The following is a 19,806-nucleotide window of genomic DNA, read 5'->3' on the forward strand; positions in this document are numbered from 1 at the left end:
AGCTCGGATCCCACATTGCTGTGGCCCTGGTGTAGGCCGGTGGCTACAGCTCCGATTAGACCCCTAGCCTGGGAACCTTCATATGCCGTGGGAGTGGCTCAAGAAAAGGCAAAAAAAAAAATCACCAAATGGAATCAACAGTCTCCTGCTGTCAGAGCTTGAGTTTGTCTCTAAGGTTGTACAATTGCCACACTGAATATCTTTATACATGGAGTATTTTCATCTTTGGAAATATTTTCCTAGATTATTTGTAGAGTTATAGGTATCAAAGATCCTTTCATCCTTATGTCATTTTATGCATATTGCAAAATTATTTTCCAGAAATTTATAGTACCTTACACTAGTAATGGATTTTTTTAATCCATCATAAAATATAATTAAAGGTGAATTTAGCACCGCCTGGTTTGATGTGAACAGGAAGGAGGCAGTATTGTGTAGTAGCTAGACTCTAGAATCAAATATGTGTATCACCACTTCATTATCTGGGGAAGCAAAGGCAAGTTATTTAACCTCCTGTGCCTTCATTTCCTGGTCACTAGAATGAGGATTTCTCATGCTTTGTAGGGTTGGGGTTGGGATGAGTCACTGTGAATATAACGAGTCTGGCAGAGTGCCTGGCATATTGATAAAGATAAATGCATCATAGCGAGTAAAGTTATTTAAGCATTTCTTTAAGAAGGAAATTTTCCTCATGGATGGATGACAGTGTTTAATAAAAATACATTTTTTCCTTTTGTTTCACTCCTAGGTGTTTGATGTAACTAAAACTCCCCCCATCAAAGCGCTACAGCTTTGTACTCTTCTTCCCTTTCACTCAGCTCGAGTACTTGTTTGCGGAGGAGATGGGACGGTGGGCTGGGTCCTGGATGCAGTTGATGAAATGAAGATTAAGGTATCCGTCTTGAGGACCTATTTGCCTTTCATAGAAGCCCTTCCAACACAGTTGTACAGTATTCCTGGTTATATTTTTTATTAAGCAGAAGAATAGTGGGAAACATTGCCAATTTTGAATATCATGATAGAGCAGTTATTATAATATTTGTATCTTTATTGCTTTGGGCTTTAAATTTTACCGAATATTATTACCCTAAAAATAGTCCGAAGAGAAAAATCTGAAATATAGCTTCTGTATTATAGGGACAAGAGAAATACATTCCACAAGTTGCAGTCTTGCCTCTGGGAACAGGCAACGATCTATCCAATACCTTGGGTTGGGGTACAGGTTATGCAGGAGAAATCCCAGTGGCACAAGTCTTAAGAAATGTGATGGAAGCAGATGGAATTAAACTAGACAGGTGAGTTGTACTTCCCCCCCAAAAGTGGATTTCTTGAGCTTTGGGAATATTGTTTGGATTATAAATGAAGACTTGTGTAGTCATAAAGTTAAATGTAATTTAAATGTGAAGACTGTGTTAGGAGTTCCCATCATGGCTCAGCAGAAGCAAATCTGACCAGCATCCTTGAGGATGCAGGTTCGCTCCCGGGCCTCACTCAGTGGGTTAAGGATCCTGCATTGCCATGAGCTGCAGTGTAGGTCACAGACGTGGCTTGGATCTGGTGTTGCTGTGGCTGTGGTGTAGGCCGGCAGCTACAGCTCCGATCCACCCGTAGCCTGGGACCTTCCATATGCTGCGGGTGTGTTCCTAAAAAGACCAAAAAAAAAAAGAGAGCAAAAATTAAAAGACTGTTAGTTGTACTTATACATGGGTGCTGGTGTTTTATCTTGTTGCTATATATTTTGTTGCTATATAAGGACTGAGGTAATAAATTTACATACTCATATACACATTTCTTTAAATTTGCTTATTTCTCCAAATGTCTTTTTTTTTTTTTTTTTCTTGGTCTTTTCTAGGGCTGCACCTCTGGCATGTGAACGTTCCCAGGCTAGGAGTCGAATCAGAGCTGTAGCTGCCGGCCTACACCACAGCCACAGCAGCACGGGATCTGACCCACATCTGCAACCTACACCACAGCTCACGGCAACGCCGGATCCTTAGCCCACTGAGCAAGGCCAGGGACCAAACCCGCAACCTCATGGTTCCTAGTCAGATTCGTTAACCACTGAGCCACAATGGGAACTCCTCCAAATGCTATTTTAATAGAAGAACCTCATCTACCAGGCATCCAGAGTTGACTTGTAATAATTATAGTTAATTGGCAGTTAATTTGGTAACAATTACTGTGGTTTTTTTTTTTAACTTCTGTTTTTTAGATGGAAAGTTCAAGTAACAAATAAAGGATACTACAACTTAAGGAAACCCAAGGTATGTCTTTAGGGCCGCAGTTGTGAGTGGTTTCAGCAGACACGATGGAGCGCTTCCATTGTACAAGGTGCGGTTCTGTGGTGGGACAGCGACAAGATAATTATCTCCAGGGGCTGGTTATCCGAAGGTGTTCCTGGTTCCAACCTGGTATCAGACTGGAAAGACTTCAGGGGAAGTGACTGAGTTGGTCCTTAAAGAGTAAATGCAATCTAGATCACAGACAAAGGAATGAAAGACTTTCCAGGGAGAGAAGATAAAGGCTAGATAGAGACTAGAGGATGTGCACCATGGTTAGTAAATAGCAAATAGGAGTTCCCGTCGTGGCTCAGTGGAAACGAATCTCACTAGCGTCTATGAGGATGCAGGATCAATCCCTGGCCTTGCTCAGTGGGTTAAAGGATCCAGCGTTGCCATGAGCTGTGGTGCAGTTTGCAGACACAGCTAGGATCTGCAGACACAGCTAGGATCCGGCATGGCTGTGGCTGTGGCGTAGCCCGGCAGCTACAGCTCCGATTCAGCCCCTAGCCTGGGAACCTCCATATGCCACAGGCGCAGCCCTAGAAAGACAAAAAAATAATAATAGCAGCAAATAATACAGAGCTGGTGGATATGTATTTTTAAAAGGATGCTCTGGAGGTAGTATGAAGAAAAACTTTGAAGCCAGCACTATAGGACAATTCAAAGACATTTTTGAGGAAGAATTGATCGAGACTAGGCAGCTGATTGGGATTAGGGGAAGCAAGAAAACACACGTTACTCCCAGATTTCTAGTTTTTATGATGGGAAGTATGGAGATGACATTACCCAAGATAAGAAAAATAGTTTCAAGAAGAAAATGAGTTAGATTTTGGATATGTCAACCTTGAATCTGTGGACAACTGAATAAAAAGTCAGAAATTCAAGCTTATTGCTCAGGAAGAAGACTGAGTGGAGCTAGATTGAGGAATCCAAGCTGGAATGAGAAGTTAGATGAACTAAGAGGGGACCAATAGCCTGAAGAGGCTGAGAACCCAAGAGTTGTGATGGAAGGAAAAAAATCACATGTAGTGGGAACACGGGAGCAGGAAGCCTGGGTGCAAAGTAGAGCCATTTAGATGTAGCATATTAACCAGGAATGGAAAGTGAAATTTCTATCTGTAGGATCGTTCTTTGAACTAAAAGTTTATTTCTGGAAACTTCACTGGACAGCATAAAGCAGCTCTATGAAAAGTAAATGCAGAAAGTATTGTCATAAACACTAAGGTTTACATATTTAATATATGGCACAGGCTGGGCTGGAAGCATAATCTTGTTTATTCTGACCCTTTTCCACAGGAATTCACAATGAACAACTATTTTTCTGTTGGACCGGATGCTCTCATGGCCCTCAATTTTCACGCTCATCGTGAGAAGGCACCATCTCTGTTTTCTAGCAGAATTCTTAATAAGGTGTGTTGGATAAAATAACATTTCCTGCTTATCACTAAAGGTACAGTAAAAATCAAAAGTTCAATTACATCTAGCATTCTTTCCAGTAGATTGAGATAGAACTAACTTAGAAAAACATTTACCTGCTCTGTTTTGTGTAAAACTATCAAATTAGATCCTTTAGTGTATTTTTTAAAGTACTTTATAAACTGTGATAAAAATTCTTTAATTCAAAGTTGGAATGTTTTACAGCATATTCTGCTTAGAATGAAACTAAAAGGAATATATGATAGCTTATCTTACTCAAATGGCAACTAGAATGGGAAAGAAAATTTAGGCAGGATAAATTTTTGGTGAAATTATTAATGGAAAAATAGATTCCATTGACTTGAAAAAACTCAAAAAGGCAGATGAGGTTAAGAAAAGGAGCAGTGTGTTTACCACAGTTTTAACTGAGACCATTGCTCTGGTTTCTAGTATAATTAATTCCTTCGGTGGAATTTTTGCCTTGGAATTTTTTTAATGACTTCCTGTGATTGAGCAACAGGATGTGAAAAATAGATGCAAAACAATTTTGTTCCTGCGTCTGTTTTACAAATATCTCAAATTTACAAATAGCTCCCATTTGTTAATAGAATTACTAAGGCAACAAGTATTGCTGCTTATTGTTGGTAATTAACATCTCAGTGCTTCCATCAACCTTTCCATATTCAAAAGTGACTATAAAATGTTTGCCAGGAGTTCCCATTGTGGCTCAGCAGAACAAACCTGACTAGTATCCATGAGGATGTAGGTTCGGTCCCTGACCTCTCTCAGTGGGTTAAGGATCCATCATTGCCGTGGGCTGTGAGCAGATGCAGCTCTGATCCCGACTCGCTGTGGCTGTGGCGTAGGCCAGCAGCCGTAGCTCCAATTCGACCCCTAGCCTGGGAACTTCCATATGCCGCACACGCGGCTCTAAAAGGCAAAAAGTAAATAAATAAATAAATAAAATAAAATGTTTGCTAGATTTATCTGTATTTCTTTCATTAAGTAATCTGAAGTACTAGAAAAGGTGGAATTTTCTAATTTTAATATGATATAAAGTTATAAAATGTAGCTTTGGGGATAAATTGGAGGACAATACCACTTAAGTACAAACCACCACATCCTACATTCCCCTGAAAAAAAAATGGGGTAATTAAACTCAGAAGTAATGGTACCCCTTCTCCCGTCAGTACCTCGTCCACTCTGGAAATACAACTCAACGGTCACGTCGGGAAGCTTCAGTTCAGTGTCTTTCTCTTGCTTATGGGTCTTGTTAAATTGCCTTTATATCATATTTTCTGTCCATTTCTCATAGGCTGTTTACTTATTTTATGGAACCAAAGATTGTTTAGTGCAAGAATGTAAAGATTTGAATAAAAAAGTTGAGGTAAGCTTTTAAAGTTTTAGGTGGTCTCCGCTATGAACTTTTTTTAACAAAATGATGAATTTTCTATCAACATATTTTACTAACACATATGGAGTATTTGTTGTGTGCCAAGAACTTTGCTAAGTGTTTAATACACATTTTCCCACTAAATTCTCACCACAACTTGTAAAGCTGCAACTTTTATAATCCTATCATGCAGAAAATTGTTTTGAGGAGTTCCCGTTATGGCTTAGCAGGTTATGAGCCCAACTAGTATCCATGAGGGTGGGTTCAATCCCTGGCCCCACTCAGTGGATTAAGGATCCCTCATTGCTGTACCTGTGGCATAGGTTGGCAGCTGCAGCTCCAGTTCAGCCCCTAGACTGGGAACATCCATATGCCATGGGTGCAGCCCTAGAAACTAAAAAAAAAAGAAAGAAAGAAAAAACAAACTTTGAAATTAAATAACTTGCCCAGATTCACAACTGTCACAAAGTACACAAGTAACCAGGATTTGAACCCGGGTTTATGTTATTCCAGGGTCTGTTTAACTCTTAGGCTGAACCATGTCCATTCATACACGATGAGCAGTGAGACATTATCTAACACAGTGCCACATCCATCAGAGGAAGTTTAAGCCTGAAGTGGAATTCCTCTTATGGCTGTGATGTATCACTCTGACATCTTAAGGCAGAATCGAAATGTCTGAGTAGTAAAGATAGGACATTCATGGCTGCTTATTGCTACAATGTTTCTGATGTAATATGGCAACGTTTTGTATGCATTCATTGCTTGCTTCTAAAAAGAGTCTGTAATGGTTGATAGCAACCACAAAGACACTAATACGGAGAAACCTAGAACCAGTAAAATGAAAAAAGGAAGAGCCAAACAATAAACAACTTGGGAAAAGAGTAAAAAATGAGCAGAAAGAGGGGGAGCCTGACTGTACCCACACGAAGGAGAGCTGCTCTCCAGGCAGACGCTGGGCTCACACACAGCCTCTGCTGCCACGGCACAAACAAATGGCAAGAATTTCCATTAAAAAAGTAGTCTTCTGCTTTATCATATTTCCTTTTTCCTATGCTTTGATATCATGGGTAGAGTGAAGCTTTCAAGGAAGCACCCTTTTTTTTTTTTTGATCTAATAGTTTATTTATAGAAAAATTACTTGTGAAACTACCTTCAAAATGCCAGACAGTGCTCTAGGTACTGGAGATACAGTGGCAAACCCCTCGCTCTCACTAAGTTTATAACCTAGAGAGAAGAAAGACATTTAAACCATGTTGCAGTGTGGCATGAGAATTGATACATTAAGGAAAATATTCAGTCTTAGAGGAATAAATAAGAGCAGTACATGACCCAGCGGCCAGAGAAGCTGTCTAGGGAAAGTGACTTGATGAGGAAGTCTTTCTGGAAGAAGTGATAAACCGGAATCTGAAAATTAAATAAAACTTGGCTAAATGAAGAAAGAGGTGGAAATTATTCTAGGCAAAGAAGAGCATGTGCAAAGGCCCAGAGGCAAGAGAGGACATAGCTTATTTGAGTGTGTTTAAGCTGGCGCAGAGCCCACAGGAGAGAAGGTGACAGAAGCTGAGGCTGGAGAGATGGACAGAGGCCAAATCACAAGAGGAGCTCCTGTGTTAAGGAACTTGGATTTCACCATGACCACTGAGTCAAGCAATTGAAGGTTATAATAAGGGGATAGGTGTCTCTCTAACTGATCTGTGAAGGATACATAAGAGGAGAGGAAAGCTTGAGAAATTGATGGGATGCTGGGCTAGGGTGCTGTCAGGATAATGGAGAGGGATGGGCTTAGAAGTGGAGTCAGGTGTTTTTAGTGGTTAACTGGATATGGAGGGTATAGGCACAGAAGTCAAAGATAATTCCCAGGTTTCTGGTTAGGCCACAGGGGGTTGGAGAGTGCTGTTCCTACCGGGAAAGTAGATTGCAGAGAAGATGCTCAACTCGGTTCTGTGCATGGGAGCTGTAGGTGCCACAGGCAGTTGGGAGTGTTCGGATCTAGCCCAATTCACTCTCCTGGACCAGCACAACAGAGCTGTCGGCACAGAGATGGCAATTAACACGATAGATGTGGCTCAGATTTCAATCCAGAGTGTATTGTTTGAGAAGAGAAAGGAGCCTGGACGTGGTTATGCAGGATGGGGAGCTCTCAGTAGGGACTGAGGAGGAACATCATGAGAAGTCGGGTTCCAGAAAGCAAAAGAAGAGACTATTTCAGGAAAAGAGGGGGGTCAGCCTTGTCAGTTGACACTAAAACCGAAAGTAAGATAAGGCCTGAAAAAAATAATTGGGCTTGGCAGAAAGGATGTCTTTGATGACTTTGGTTAAAACAATTCACTTGTTGCAATTCTTGTACTATAATAAACATTGAATAGGTGGGAAAGGCCAGATTACCTGGAGGGAGGGGTAGGAAGTAGTCTTCTTGTATGTATGAAAACGGATGGGGATACTAAGCAGATGTGACTGCAAATAGCGTGCCCTGTAGTAACTCACTGCGTGTGTTTCTCTGAAGCTAGAGCTGGACGGTGAGCGAGTAGAGCTGCCGAACCTGGAAGGTATTATTGTCCTGAACATCGGCTACTGGGGCGGTGGCTGCAGACTGTGGGAAGGGATGGGCGACGAGACCTACCCTCTAGCCAGGCATGTCCATTTGCAATCTGTTCTTTCGTGTCACTATTTATTTATTTATTTATTTATTTATTTATTTTCTTTTTGTCTCTTTTAGGGCCTCACCCAAGGCACATGGAGGTTCCCAGGCTAGGGGTGGAATGGGAGCTGTAGCTGCTGGCCTACACCACAGCCACAGCAATGTGGGATCTGAGCCACGTCTTCCACCTACACCACAGCTCACGGCAATGCGGGATCCTTTAACCCACTGAGCAAGGGCAGGGACCGAACCCGAGTCCTCATGGATGCTAGTTGGGTTTATTAACCACTGAGCCACGATGAGAACTCCATCACTTTTCTTTTTAAAGCAGTCTGTTGTTCTTTATAAACATGTAACATTTTTCCCCTCACATTTTCTTTTTTGTCTGTCTTGTTAATATCAATATTTAGTAAGCTGATGGTCCACTTTGTTAAAAAGTAATTGTCCTGGAGTTCCCGTCATGGTGCAGTGGAAACACATCCAACTAGGAACCATGAGGTTGCTGGTTCAATCCCTGGCCTCGCTCAGTGGGTTAAGGATCCGGCGTTGCTGTGAGCTGTGGTGTAGGTCGCAGATGCAGCTCGGATCCCACGTTGCTGTGGCTCTGGAGAAGGCTGGGGGCTACAGCTCCGATTAGACCCCTAGCCTGGAACCTCCATATGCCGTGGGTGTGGCCCTAAGGAAAAAAAAAAAAAAGGAAAAGGTAATTGTCCTAATGTGACTGATTTTATTTTATTGCATCACATCATCCATATTTCCTTGGTCCAATTTTAGGCATGATGATGGCTTATTGGAAGTTGTTGGAGTATATGGGTCTTTCCACTGTGCTCAGATTCAAGTGAAACTGGCGAATCCTTTTCGAATAGGACAAGCACATACAGTTCGGGTAGGTGCAATACTGCTGCAGTGGACTCACTTGTCCATTTAGAAGCCATTGATGTGTAGACGTAAATACACATGCTATAGCTTGTCTTAAACAGGGGTTTACAACCCAGGCTGTTGATCACCCTCCAGCAGGGCTGAGTGGGATGCGGAAGAAACAGGAAATACAGCCCTCCATCCAGTCGAAGAAATTAAGCTCTTAGTGAAAAAGAATCCCTTTAACAATCAAGGAATAAAGATACATTCAGATTAATTTTCTAAGAATGAAATGCTAAAAAAATATCCCTGAGAAGGGTTAAGGGATGCTGGATGTTATTAAGGAAGATTTTTTTTCCTGAACTTTTTGGGGGACTGACCGTTTTCTGATTATTTGTTCCCTGATTCTAGCTGATCTTGAAATGCTCGATGATGCCAATGCAGGTAGACGGGGAGCCTTGGGCCCAAGGGCCCTGCACTGTCACCATAACCCATAAGACTCACGCGCTGATGTTGTATTTCTCTGGAGAGCAAACAGATGATGACGCCTCTAGCACTTCAGATCCCGAGGACGCCAAGGAAGCCGAGTAGATGGAGGAGGAAACGAGAACTTAGCATGAGGTCCTCGCAAATGAGTAGATAACACATTCCTCCGAAATAGAACTTCCCTGTCGACCAGTTCAGTCTTCATTTCCTCCGTAGTACAAAGGGTATGCATGTGTGTACATCGCATTCCAAAAACAGCCGGACTCTGCTTATTTACAAATGCCTTGGTCTTTTTTTCAGCAAACGCTGTGATCTTAGAGCATTAACTTTTAAACGTCACGGGATGTTCCATGAAGAGAGTGGGCCCGCTCAAGTGTGCACTCTTGTTCCTTAGTCTTGAACCTCACAGTTGATGGACGTGTACCTCCAGCAAGACGAGGGTGGGAAAATCATCTCCATTCTAATTCACGATGTGGCCACATGGTAATATTTGAACAATTACCGGCTTTTTTGAAAGGAGATGTCCGCTGTCAGACCAGCTGGTTCTTGCTGAACATCCTCCTGCAGCACGCCTCCTACGGTTTCCTCCGGCCCAGCCCCTAGTGGATCCATAACACCGATTTCTGAGAAGCCCTAAGAGGGGAAATGTAAAAGAAAGACAACGCTGAAATTTGTTATTTTAAGTTTTATTTTCGGAGCATTTTCAGACCCCCAGATGTTGTTTGGTTAACTCTGTTAATGCATGGAGGTGAAACTCAGCATATTCTGTAGATCTCCATAGAGGACCGCATAGGGTGAATTGTAAAAATTAACATTTAGAGCACTTTGGGTTGAAAGTTACAAGTTTTGAGCTGGACAGTTTACCGGCTTCGTTTTGGATTAAAAGGGCAGAGTCAACAATTCAAAAAAAAAAAAAAATGTACTCAAGAAAATTTTTCTAGTCACGTTAATTGCCTAAAAAAGTTCAGCATTGGTAAGTTTTTAAAATGTAGTGGTCTTGTAGTATTTTGAACTATACTAGTTTTTTATATCCAAAGTACTTAATAGAATTTCCCTTCGGGGGAGTGGACAGGATCCTCTGCTGAAACGTTTCTATCATATTTATTTTAAAATGAGAGCTATATTTTTTTTACTTATTTATTTTCTGCATTGTGGTATACGTGTGTTTAGTGTTTATAATATATTGCTTTATTTAATGTCTTGCTCACTGAAATTCTGCTACTCGCAACCAGATAGAAGTGTAGCCTGTTGACTAAGTAACTATTAAAACCGTAGTTTAATTCTCCTGACAGATGTATTACCTAGATAGTCTCAGAAGTCCTCCTCAATATTTTTAAAAACAGGGAAATGAAAGCACTGGGCAACTGCTCTTGGATAGCTGAAAGCTGGCGTTGTTTCATTTGAGAGCCGGTCTGGTGGTTGGCAGGTTAGCAACCAGAGGGTGCTCCTCTGTTGCTCCCCGAACCTATTCCCACGGCACCCACTCCCCACTACGCAGTTAGGCCACCCCAGGGGGCCTCCAGCCTGGTGTTTCTAGGACAGATGACCCATTTGTGGGCTGGATGGTCTTTTGTGGCATTAATCTCTGAAAGATTAGAATGTATCCCCCGAAGACTCCATTAGCTTCCTTTAAGGAGCCGTTACAAATCTGTCATCTGTTATGATTTGCCAGAAATTTAGATTTTGGTCACTTCAACCCCAGGCCATGTATTGAAGGAACAACTAGGTAGTATATACAGTAGTCAATCCATTATACAGAATGCTTTTCCTTTGCTTAAATTAACCTCTTACAGATCTCAGGGGAAGCAGCTAAATTCTAGTCATGAAAGATTTTGTGAGCAAAGCCGTTTTTACCTTATTCGTGCACCTTTCACAGTAGGTTACCTGCTGCAGGTGGTGGGAAAGTGTGTAGATATCTTTCACGGGCTGATCATGTTTTGCGTATAACGAGTTTCATTTTTTAATTCATGGTCAGAATTGTCAGAGATGTCACATTTTACAAGTATGGTTAAATTCACTTTTCTTCGAGCTGTATTTTATGTGTAATTCATAGTGCTAATTATAGAATCACGGTAAATAGTTTGGAGTATCAGAATTAAAATAATCAAAATAACTCTTATAATTTTTTTAATTGGTAAACCTGGACACTAACCATAATGTTCCATTGGATTTAGAATAGGCTTTTATGTATACCGTCCTCAGTAATTTTTTTAAAAATTGGTTTTTCAATTGTCATAATCCAATGAAAGTTTTTCCCCTACCTGACATTTCATGAAATTTTTCTGTTACCTTATTCACTCATTCTGACTTAATTTTTATTTGGGAAAGTTCTTTCAGAATACCATATCATAATCGTGCTGTCTTATTTTAGAAAAACTCACTTAACTTTTTTGGCACATTTACCCAGCATTTCAAATAAATGTGCCTTGTTTCATAAGTACAATTTACAGGGCTTGTGTTTGCAAGTTATATATTAGGGTAGCAATTGTTGACCTTACCAGGGATTCCACACTTTACAAAAAAAATGATTTTTGTCACAGGATTTTTCTCTTGCATTTCAAACTGTCTTGATTTTTTAAAAATAACAATTTCTACATTCTCAGGAAGAAATAGGTAAAGCATGGTTCCGTGTCTATTTTCAGATTTCTCTCGTCTTTTATGTCCTATACATTCCTAACTCCTCGCAAACTTAATAGCTTAAATACCGAATACCTGGCAGCTCTTATGGATCCCATAAGTAGATGGCGATAATTTTCAGTGCTTTATTATGTTTTATAGAAATCAGACCAACTTGTGCTTCTGAATACAAGTTGTCTAATGGTAAGATTATATGATCTTAAATGTGTTTTAGGTTTTCTGCAACAAGTAGCTGTGAATCCTTAATGTAGCTAATGTTTATAAAAATTTTATAGTCAGAATTATTTATTTTTATTTTTTAGGGTGTGTCAAAAACATGTAGTATTTGCTTTTTGGAATATGTTTGCCTACTTAGAGTTGGAAAATTTACTGTGATTCAGAAATTGTAAACAATCCTTTTTGCGCTGTAAAAATGAATACTTACCAGCATGTCAAAAGAAAAATAGTGTGCATTTGTAATATGAAGCAAAATTATATTTAATGTATATTACAGAATTTTAAATTTGCACTAACTAGAAAACTTTAAAGGTGATATTAATTTACAGGTTCACGTGGATCCGAATACATAATTTGTATTTGTTCAGCCAGAAAGGTCAATGGATGATAGTGTTGTGTGATTTTTTTTCCCTCAAAATGATATTATTGAAACAAGAACCAGCACTTTATATTCAGGCTTTTTTTTTTATTCTACCTGATTTGGGACAATGGAATGTAGGGAGATTTATGAAAAAAAGGTCTAGAATTTTGAAGAGAAAAAAGAGTGTTGCCACTCTATCCCAATCCGAATGAAAGTGTATTCTCAGCAACAAGGCAGAGGAGGTTGTTTTGGTTTTGCTTTTTAAAAGTAAGCCCCGGCCTGTCTCTGATTTTCCCATGAAGGCCTGCCTATCTCCCATTTCTCAGAGTGTGATCTGCAGGCTGCAGCATCAGAACCACCTCGGGAGCTGGGTTGACAGTGTGGATGCCTAAACCCAACAGCCAGCCCTCGACTTCATGAATCGGGGTCTCTGGAGATGGGATGTAGGCATCTCTGGTTTCATTAGCAGGTGCCTCAGGTGCTTCTGATGTACACTGAAATTTTAAAGTTTACCGTTCTGTACCTCACGTAGGGCTTCTGTGCCCTCACACCCAGGGCTTTTGCCATGTAGATACCATGCAGGAAATTTGAGTTTAATTGGATATTCTTAAATCTGTTTTTCTTTACTCCACTAATTGCCCTCTTCCCCCCAGTCTGTCTTGGAAAGGAACTCTGTGAAAAATGTGTTGTTGTCCTGTCCAAATTGATGAACTCTATTACATAAATATTGGTAGCCTCAGATTTTTATGCTTCATGGAGGCTTGGAGGACAGGCAGTGCTTCAAGGGCCAGTGGTGTGGACCCCCGTGGGGGCTCCTGCCCTCTCCCCAGGCTAGGGTGTGTGCAGCTTCAGATCAGATTTCAGTAAATAATACACTTCCTTTAAAAAAAAAAAAATCCACTATTTTTTAGTAAGGGTTCGGAAGCCACTATAATGACTCTGTCACCGGGGTTAATTTTCTACTGATTTTTACATATTTAGAAACCTCATGTTTTTTTGTAAAAAGAATATTTCGGATGTCTCAGTTGCTGCTTAGAATATGTCCACTTGGCTGTTGCACAAGTTTTGAGGCATTCTGCTGAATGTTAAAGCACTGACAGCTTCTGTTCCTTGTGTTTCTAATTTTAGTGAAGTATGGAAATGGTTTGTGTAGTTAATTGATTTTGGTTATTATGTAAATTACACACACATTTACCCCCATGGCCCTGACTGTGCGGTCAGTGCATGAGGCTGCCATATCTCAAAATAGTGCATTCTTAGGTTCTGGAGAAAAGAATCAAAAAATGTTGCCCTCTAATACAGAAGTCGCAAAACTTAACTAAAATGGTGAACTTAGTCATCTACAGAAATTTCTGCAGAAAATGTCATCTAGAAGCTTTAAGTTTGGAGTTCTCTTGTGGCACAGTAGGTTAAGGATCCAGCATTGTCACTGTAGTGGCTTGGGTTGCTGCTGTGATGTGGGTTCCGTCCCTGGCCCAGAAACTTCCTCGTGCCACAGGCATGGCCAAAAACAATACATAAATAGAAGCTCTAAGTTTAAGTGGACTGCTGATATGAGACATAGGACACTTCCTTGGTCTCTGCAAAGATGCCCAGGCTACTTCCCCACTAAAGGAGAGTGTCACAGCTGAAGGCACCTGACAAGGTGGCTGTAATCTAGGCAGTCACCACTGTGTGGTACTTTTTCATGACACAATATTGAAAAGAGAGCTGGAAAGTTAGGTTGCTCTCCTTGTTCCTCTAAAATTGTCCAAGCAAAGGGGGCATCCTGATTGGATGAGGAGATAGAGCTCTCTGAGCAAATTTTGGGGTAAGGAAGGGCACCTTGTATAGTTGGGTGATCATGGCTCATAAGAAGATTTGTTCTCATCACTCACTTGGGCTCAGCCAACTGTCTTTCTCTCAGATGTGATGGGCTTGAATGAGCCCTACAGATAAATCAGTACTCTGATTTTAGTTCTGTCTTATGCACGTTTAGAGCAGCCAGATCCGTGGCCCTGATCGCTTGCAGGTGCACTGACCAAAGGGGCTCTGGGAACCCACAGGGTCAAGAATACACGTGATGGCTCCACTCAAGCAGCCAGCTGGCCACGTGCACCTTCTCTCTGCTTGGCCACAGTACTATGTCCCTATCACTAATTACCTTGTGTTAATTGCTTTTGCTGTATTGGGTCTGTATTGCTGTGTTCAGTGCTACAGACAGAGAAATGTGAATTAAAGCATTTGACATGTTGAAGATGTTTGCTTGTTTTTTAAATAAAATTTAAAGTGCAGCACTTGAAAAGTACAGTCCTGGGTTATGTTTTGACACACTAAGAAAACTGCTCTGAGTTAGTTTCATAGAAGACAGTCCTCGGTCTCCAGCAGGACAAACATCACTCCCGTCTGTGGCAAGTTCTGGGTCAATACATGGGGAAGGCAAGGAGAATATACTTATAGACCAGTTCGTGACAGAGGAGACAGAGGAGTAAAGCGAACCAATTAAATGAGGTGAATCCATCTCCTTTTCAGTTGGTGCAGTGGAACGAGTAGAAAATTTATTTGAAATATCTAGGTTGAAAACCCAGTCTCTGCCACTGTTTAACATTAGGCACATTTCTTGTTCTGCCTGAGCCCCAGAGACATTCTTTATACAAGTGGGAAGTGTGCCAGCATAGAGGTTGCACACACGAATGCTTCGAGGAAGGAGTCCGATGGGGAAGGTGGGAATGATGGGGGCGGGGCAAACTGGAGCACTTGACCACAGGGGAGCAGGCCTGGTAAGCCCAAAACTCATCGTAAAAGAGAAGACAGCAACGCGGACTTTTCTATTAAACCGCATTTCAGAATAAGGGTTGGCAGCTAATTACCTGCATGTAGTCTCGCACCAGCTTGTATGATGATGAGGGTGGGAGGGAAAGGTGCAGTCCTCCCACATTTAGCAGAAATTTCCTCCCATTTGAATGTTTATAAAGCTTTATGGTATGACAACTGTGATCTGGATTTCACAAGACATCAGGTGGCAAATAACATTTTTTTTTATTCATTCCACTAGGTATTAGAAGAAGGAGATTCTGTGGTCCACCTTCACTATGTCCTCTTTGCTCAGAATTCCATTTTCACAAATGTTTTGAAACAATTTAAAATTCATTGCTCATTTGCCTGCCTTTTTTTTTTCCAAACGTAATGCCAAGCATAATGCACCTTTTCTTGGTCAATCATTTTATTTGTTTGTTTGTTTGTCTTTTTAGTGCAGCACCTGCGACGTATGGAGGTTCCCAGGCAAAGGGTCAAATTGGAGCTATAGCCACTGGCCTATGCCACAGCCACAGCAACGCAGGGTCTGAGCCGAGTCTGTGACCTACACCACAGCTCACAGCAACTCTGGATCCTTAACCCACTGATCGAGGCCAAAGATCGAACCTGCATCCTCATGGACACTAGTCAGATTCCTTTCCACTGAGCCACGACGGGAACTCCCTCTTGGTCAGTCATTTTAAACCTGAGTTTCCACGTTTGGCAGTAGTACTTAGAGAAGTTCACAAAGGAAAGCTCTCTAGTAACAAAATAGCCCCTGACAGTTCCACGTTTTGACTTCTTAAGCAGCTTTAACACACATTTATTGGGCGCTTGAGTATTGTGCTAGATGCTTTTATTTTTGTCTCATCATCTACAACTTTGTGAGGCAGATGTTATGAATTCCATTTTACAGATTAGTAACTCGGGGCTGGATGTTGCTCCCAGGTCCTCATCCCTGATGCTAAGCATCATCAACACGCCTACCACCAACAGAATAAAAACAAGGTTGAATACAGGCAGACATGTCATTGTGCTGGGCACTCAGAATGCTACACTAGAATGATACAGCCCCAAAAAGTCCTCCCCACACAAAGAAACTGGTGAGATATGTGGAAGGAATTCAGAGATCTTGAGGAGCAGAAAGTGTTACACGTGCCTATAAATAGAGATTTAATTGGGGGGGAGTAGTTTCAGGACTAGGAAATGGAAATGGCATTTTAATCATCAGATATACCTAAGAAATGTATCCGCATAACAGGCAACTTTTATTTCCCAAACATCTTTGCCTTTGTTACTAGGCAAAGTAAATCCGTCTTGAAGAAAGCTGTGTGCCCTGTGGGCTTCTCGAGGACAGGTTGCTTACCTTGGTCATCTGAACATTCAAATTAATGAGTATTGGGGTATGCTGAAAATTCTGGGAGTTCCCTTTGTGGTTCAGCGGTTAATGAACATAACTAGGATCCATGAGGATGCGGGTTCCATCCCTGGCAGCACTCGTGGGTTAAGGATCTGGCATTGCCATGAGCTGTGGTGTAGGTCACAGATGCGGCTCAGATCTGGCATTGCTGTGGCTGTGATGTAGGCTGGCAGCTGTAGCTCCGATCTGAATAGCCTAGGAACTCCCATAAGCTACGGATGTGGCCCTAAAAAGCAAAAAAAAAAAAAAAAAAAAAAAAATCTTTTAATAGAACACTAAATTAGCAGAGCATTATTCTTAGCTTAGCTTCCAGAGTCTAGCATAGGGGAGCACCAAGCAGTCTTAGAATAAATGAAGTTGCCGAGCAGCCTCCAAGAGCAGCCCCAGCAAACAGCTGGGCTGGGTGCTCCTGGAACCTGTCTTTGAACATCTCATGCCCCATCCAAGTGCCAAAGGGCCATGAACTGAAGCAGAGTTTGTCACCCCCAAAAAGACCACGTTGGCTTGAGTTTTAGCTCGGGCTAAAGGTGGTCAAAAACCCAGTAGATTCAGGAACGTTCTTTCCTTCCCCCTCAATTGCCTACATTTACACTGGAAAGGGGCCTGTGCCAGGAAGAGCTAACATCAGATACACCTAAGAAATGCATCCGCATAACAGGCAACTTTTATTTCCCAAACGTCTCGGCCTTCTTCCCCTTTGTACCCTTTTCCTTAGGATGTTACATAAGCTTCACTCTCCTGGCTGCCCTGTGGAGCTTCCATCTTTATGGGGCTCCCAAATGTATGTAATTTTGTTGTTCCCCGTTAATCTGTCTTATATCGATTTAATGAGTAAGCCAGCTGAAGAACCAAGAAGATAAAAGTTGCCCATCCCTACAGCCACATCTAGATCATGTGATCATTCCTCCCTTGTAGCTAATTGGACCCAGAGAGCCCATTCATAAACCAGCAAGCAGTCGGATTCTCCACTGGACTTTGTCTTCACAAAATGCTTTTTTTTTTTTTTTTTTTTTTTAGGGCCGCACCCAAGGCATATGGAGGTTCCCAGGCTAGGGGATGAATTGGAGCTGTAGCAGCCACCACAGCCACAGCAACACTGGATTCCAGCCGCTTCTGCGACCTACACCACAACTCATGGCAATGCCGGATCCCTAACCCACTGAACGAGGCCAGGGATGGAACCCACGTCCTCATGGATGCTGGTTGGAGTCATTAAACACTGAGCCCTGACGGGAACTCTACAAAATGCTTTGGTAAGCTCGAAATCTGTCCTCCTCGTTTGGCCCACTGAGTTTTCTTGCCATCCACCAGGACAAAATTGCAGAAACAGAGTAAAAGCTTAGAAACTGTGTAGCTATTTCTGACAGGTGACTATTGGCTCTAATCATCATAAAAATGTGGCTGGTATTTTGTATGTCTTTTTATGTCATTTTTCTCTTTACTATATTTTATAAAAATGTTGCTACATGATGCCGTTGATTTAAAACAAACAGCCAGTTATTTCTCCAACAAAGACGGGTTTATCCGAGCTCAGTAGAGAATGGCAATTCGTGGTCTGCCACCAGGGCGAGCCACGGGCATCTGCACAGCAAGGGAGGAAGACTTTCACAGCGGGGAAAGGATGGAGGTTCCCTTATGGCACAGCAGATTAAGGATCCAGCATTGCTGCAGCTGTGGCATAGGGCGCAACTGCAATGTGGGTTCCATCCCGGGCCCGGGGAAGTTCTGCCTGCCGCTAGTGTGCCCTAAAGGGAAAAATATATATGGGGGGGGGAGGAAGTTGGGAGGATTATGTAAACAAAGAGTCCAGGACTTTCCATTGGCCGAGCCCTTGCTGGGGAAGAAGAGGACTCTCTTCTTCCTGTTGGGCTCTGCTATATTCTCAGGGTCTCTTCTTGTCTTCTATTTGATTGAGGTTTCCACCTGTTCATTTTTACAATGTATAGGACATTTTTTAAAAAAGAAAGAAACAGGAGTCCCCATCGTGGCACAGCGGAAACGAATCTGACTAGGAACCATGAGGTTGCGGGTTCGAGCCCTGGCCTCGCTCAGTGGGTTACAGATCTGGAATTGCTGTGACCTGAGGTGTAGGTCGCAGAGGCAGCTCGGATCTGGCGTGGCTGTGACTGTGGCATAGGCCAGCAGCTACAGCTCTGATAAGATCCCCAGCCTGGGAACCACCACATGCCACAGGTGTGGCCCTAAAAAGACAAAAAAAAAAAAAAAAAAAAAAAAAGAAAGAAAGAAAAAAGAAACAAACAACAGAATACTTGATTTTTCACCAGGGATGATTTTAGAAATACTGCTTTAAATAACATGCTTGTAGAGTTGCCTGGTGGCCTAGCAGGTTAAGGGCCTAGAGTTGTCACTGTAGCAACTCAGGCTGTGCTGCTCAGGCCAAGGGGTCAGTCCCTGTCCTGGGAACTTCCGTATGCCATGGGCGTGGCAGACAAACAGATAAATAAATACCATGCTTATTTCCTTTGGAAAAGGAGGGGGCCCAGCTGTAGTGAGTTTCTGTTCCTTAGAAACAAACTCTGACTAACATGTTGCAGGAGGTTTGCTTTAATTCAGTGAGAGGAGCAGTGACCTTTAGTATCTGATACCAAAACTTGTAACCATGACTCAGGTAATGGCAACAGACTCTGAACAAACGAAACAGGAGGGAGAGATAAGACGAGTAAGGATCTATTATTTCAAGAGCGGTAAGAAAGTATGCAAATGGGGGGAGTTCCCATCTTGGCACAGCGAAAATTAATCTAATTAGTATCCATGAGGATGGCGGTTCGATCCCTGGCCTCACTCAGTAGGTTAAGGATCCAGTGTTGCTGCAAGCTGAAGTGTAGGTCCCAGGTGTTGGATCCTGCGTTGCTATGGCTGTGGTGTAGGCTGCAGCTCTGACTGGACCCCTAGCCTGGGAACTTTCATATGCCTTGGGTGCAGCCCGAAAAAGCAGGAAAAAAGAGAAAGAAATACAGTGGCATAATCGGTTTGGCAGCACGGGGGAAAGGGACCACGTAATGGAAAGGGAAAGATTAAACACCCACGAGAGAGGAGTTCCCTGGTGGCCTAGCAGTTATGGATCACTGCTGTGGCTAGGATTTGATCCCTGGTCCAGGAACAACTTATGCTGTGGGCAGGGCCAAAAAAATAAATAAATAATCTTAAAAATAATGGAGTTCCCATCGTGGTGCAGTGGTTGATGAATCCAACTAGGAACCATGAGGTTGCGGGTTCGATCCCTGCCCTTGCTCAGTGGGTTAAGGATCCAGCGTTGCCGTGAGCTGTGGTGTAGGTCGCAGACATGGCTCGGATCCCTCG

The 19,806-nt window shown here is 42.1% G+C and overlaps 1 protein-coding gene across 18 annotated transcripts in view; it reads left to right on the top strand.

Moving 5' to 3' along the window:
• DGKE (diacylglycerol kinase epsilon) overlaps positions 1–14,574 on the top strand; it is a 30,719-nt gene extending 16,145 nt beyond the window's left edge. For 4 of the 18 annotated variants that reach the window (XM_013989941.3, XM_005656963.4, XM_084982585.1 and 1 more), the window contains exons 5-12: positions 749–892; positions 1,138–1,295; positions 2,213–2,264; positions 3,579–3,692; positions 5,014–5,085; positions 7,598–7,725; positions 8,507–8,618; positions 9,002–14,574. In XM_013989941.3, coding sequence (XP_013845395.2) covers positions 749–892; positions 1,138–1,295; positions 2,213–2,264; positions 3,579–3,692; positions 5,014–5,085; positions 7,598–7,725; positions 8,507–8,618; positions 9,002–9,181 — 960 coding nt within the window. In that variant the 3' untranslated portion in view covers positions 9,182–14,574. 18 annotated transcript variants of the gene reach the window in all.
• The last annotated feature ends 5,232 nt before the right edge of the window (positions 14,575–19,806 follow it).

The sequence above is a fragment of the Sus scrofa genome, chromosome 12 (assembly GCF_054392235.1).
Source record: "Sus scrofa isolate SSC_HxYL_T2T_F1_AM1 chromosome 12, Sscrofa_HxYL_maternal_Yorkshire_Landrace_v2.0, whole genome shotgun sequence".
NCBI classification, from domain to species: Eukaryota; Metazoa; Chordata; class Mammalia; order Artiodactyla; family Suidae; genus Sus; species Sus scrofa.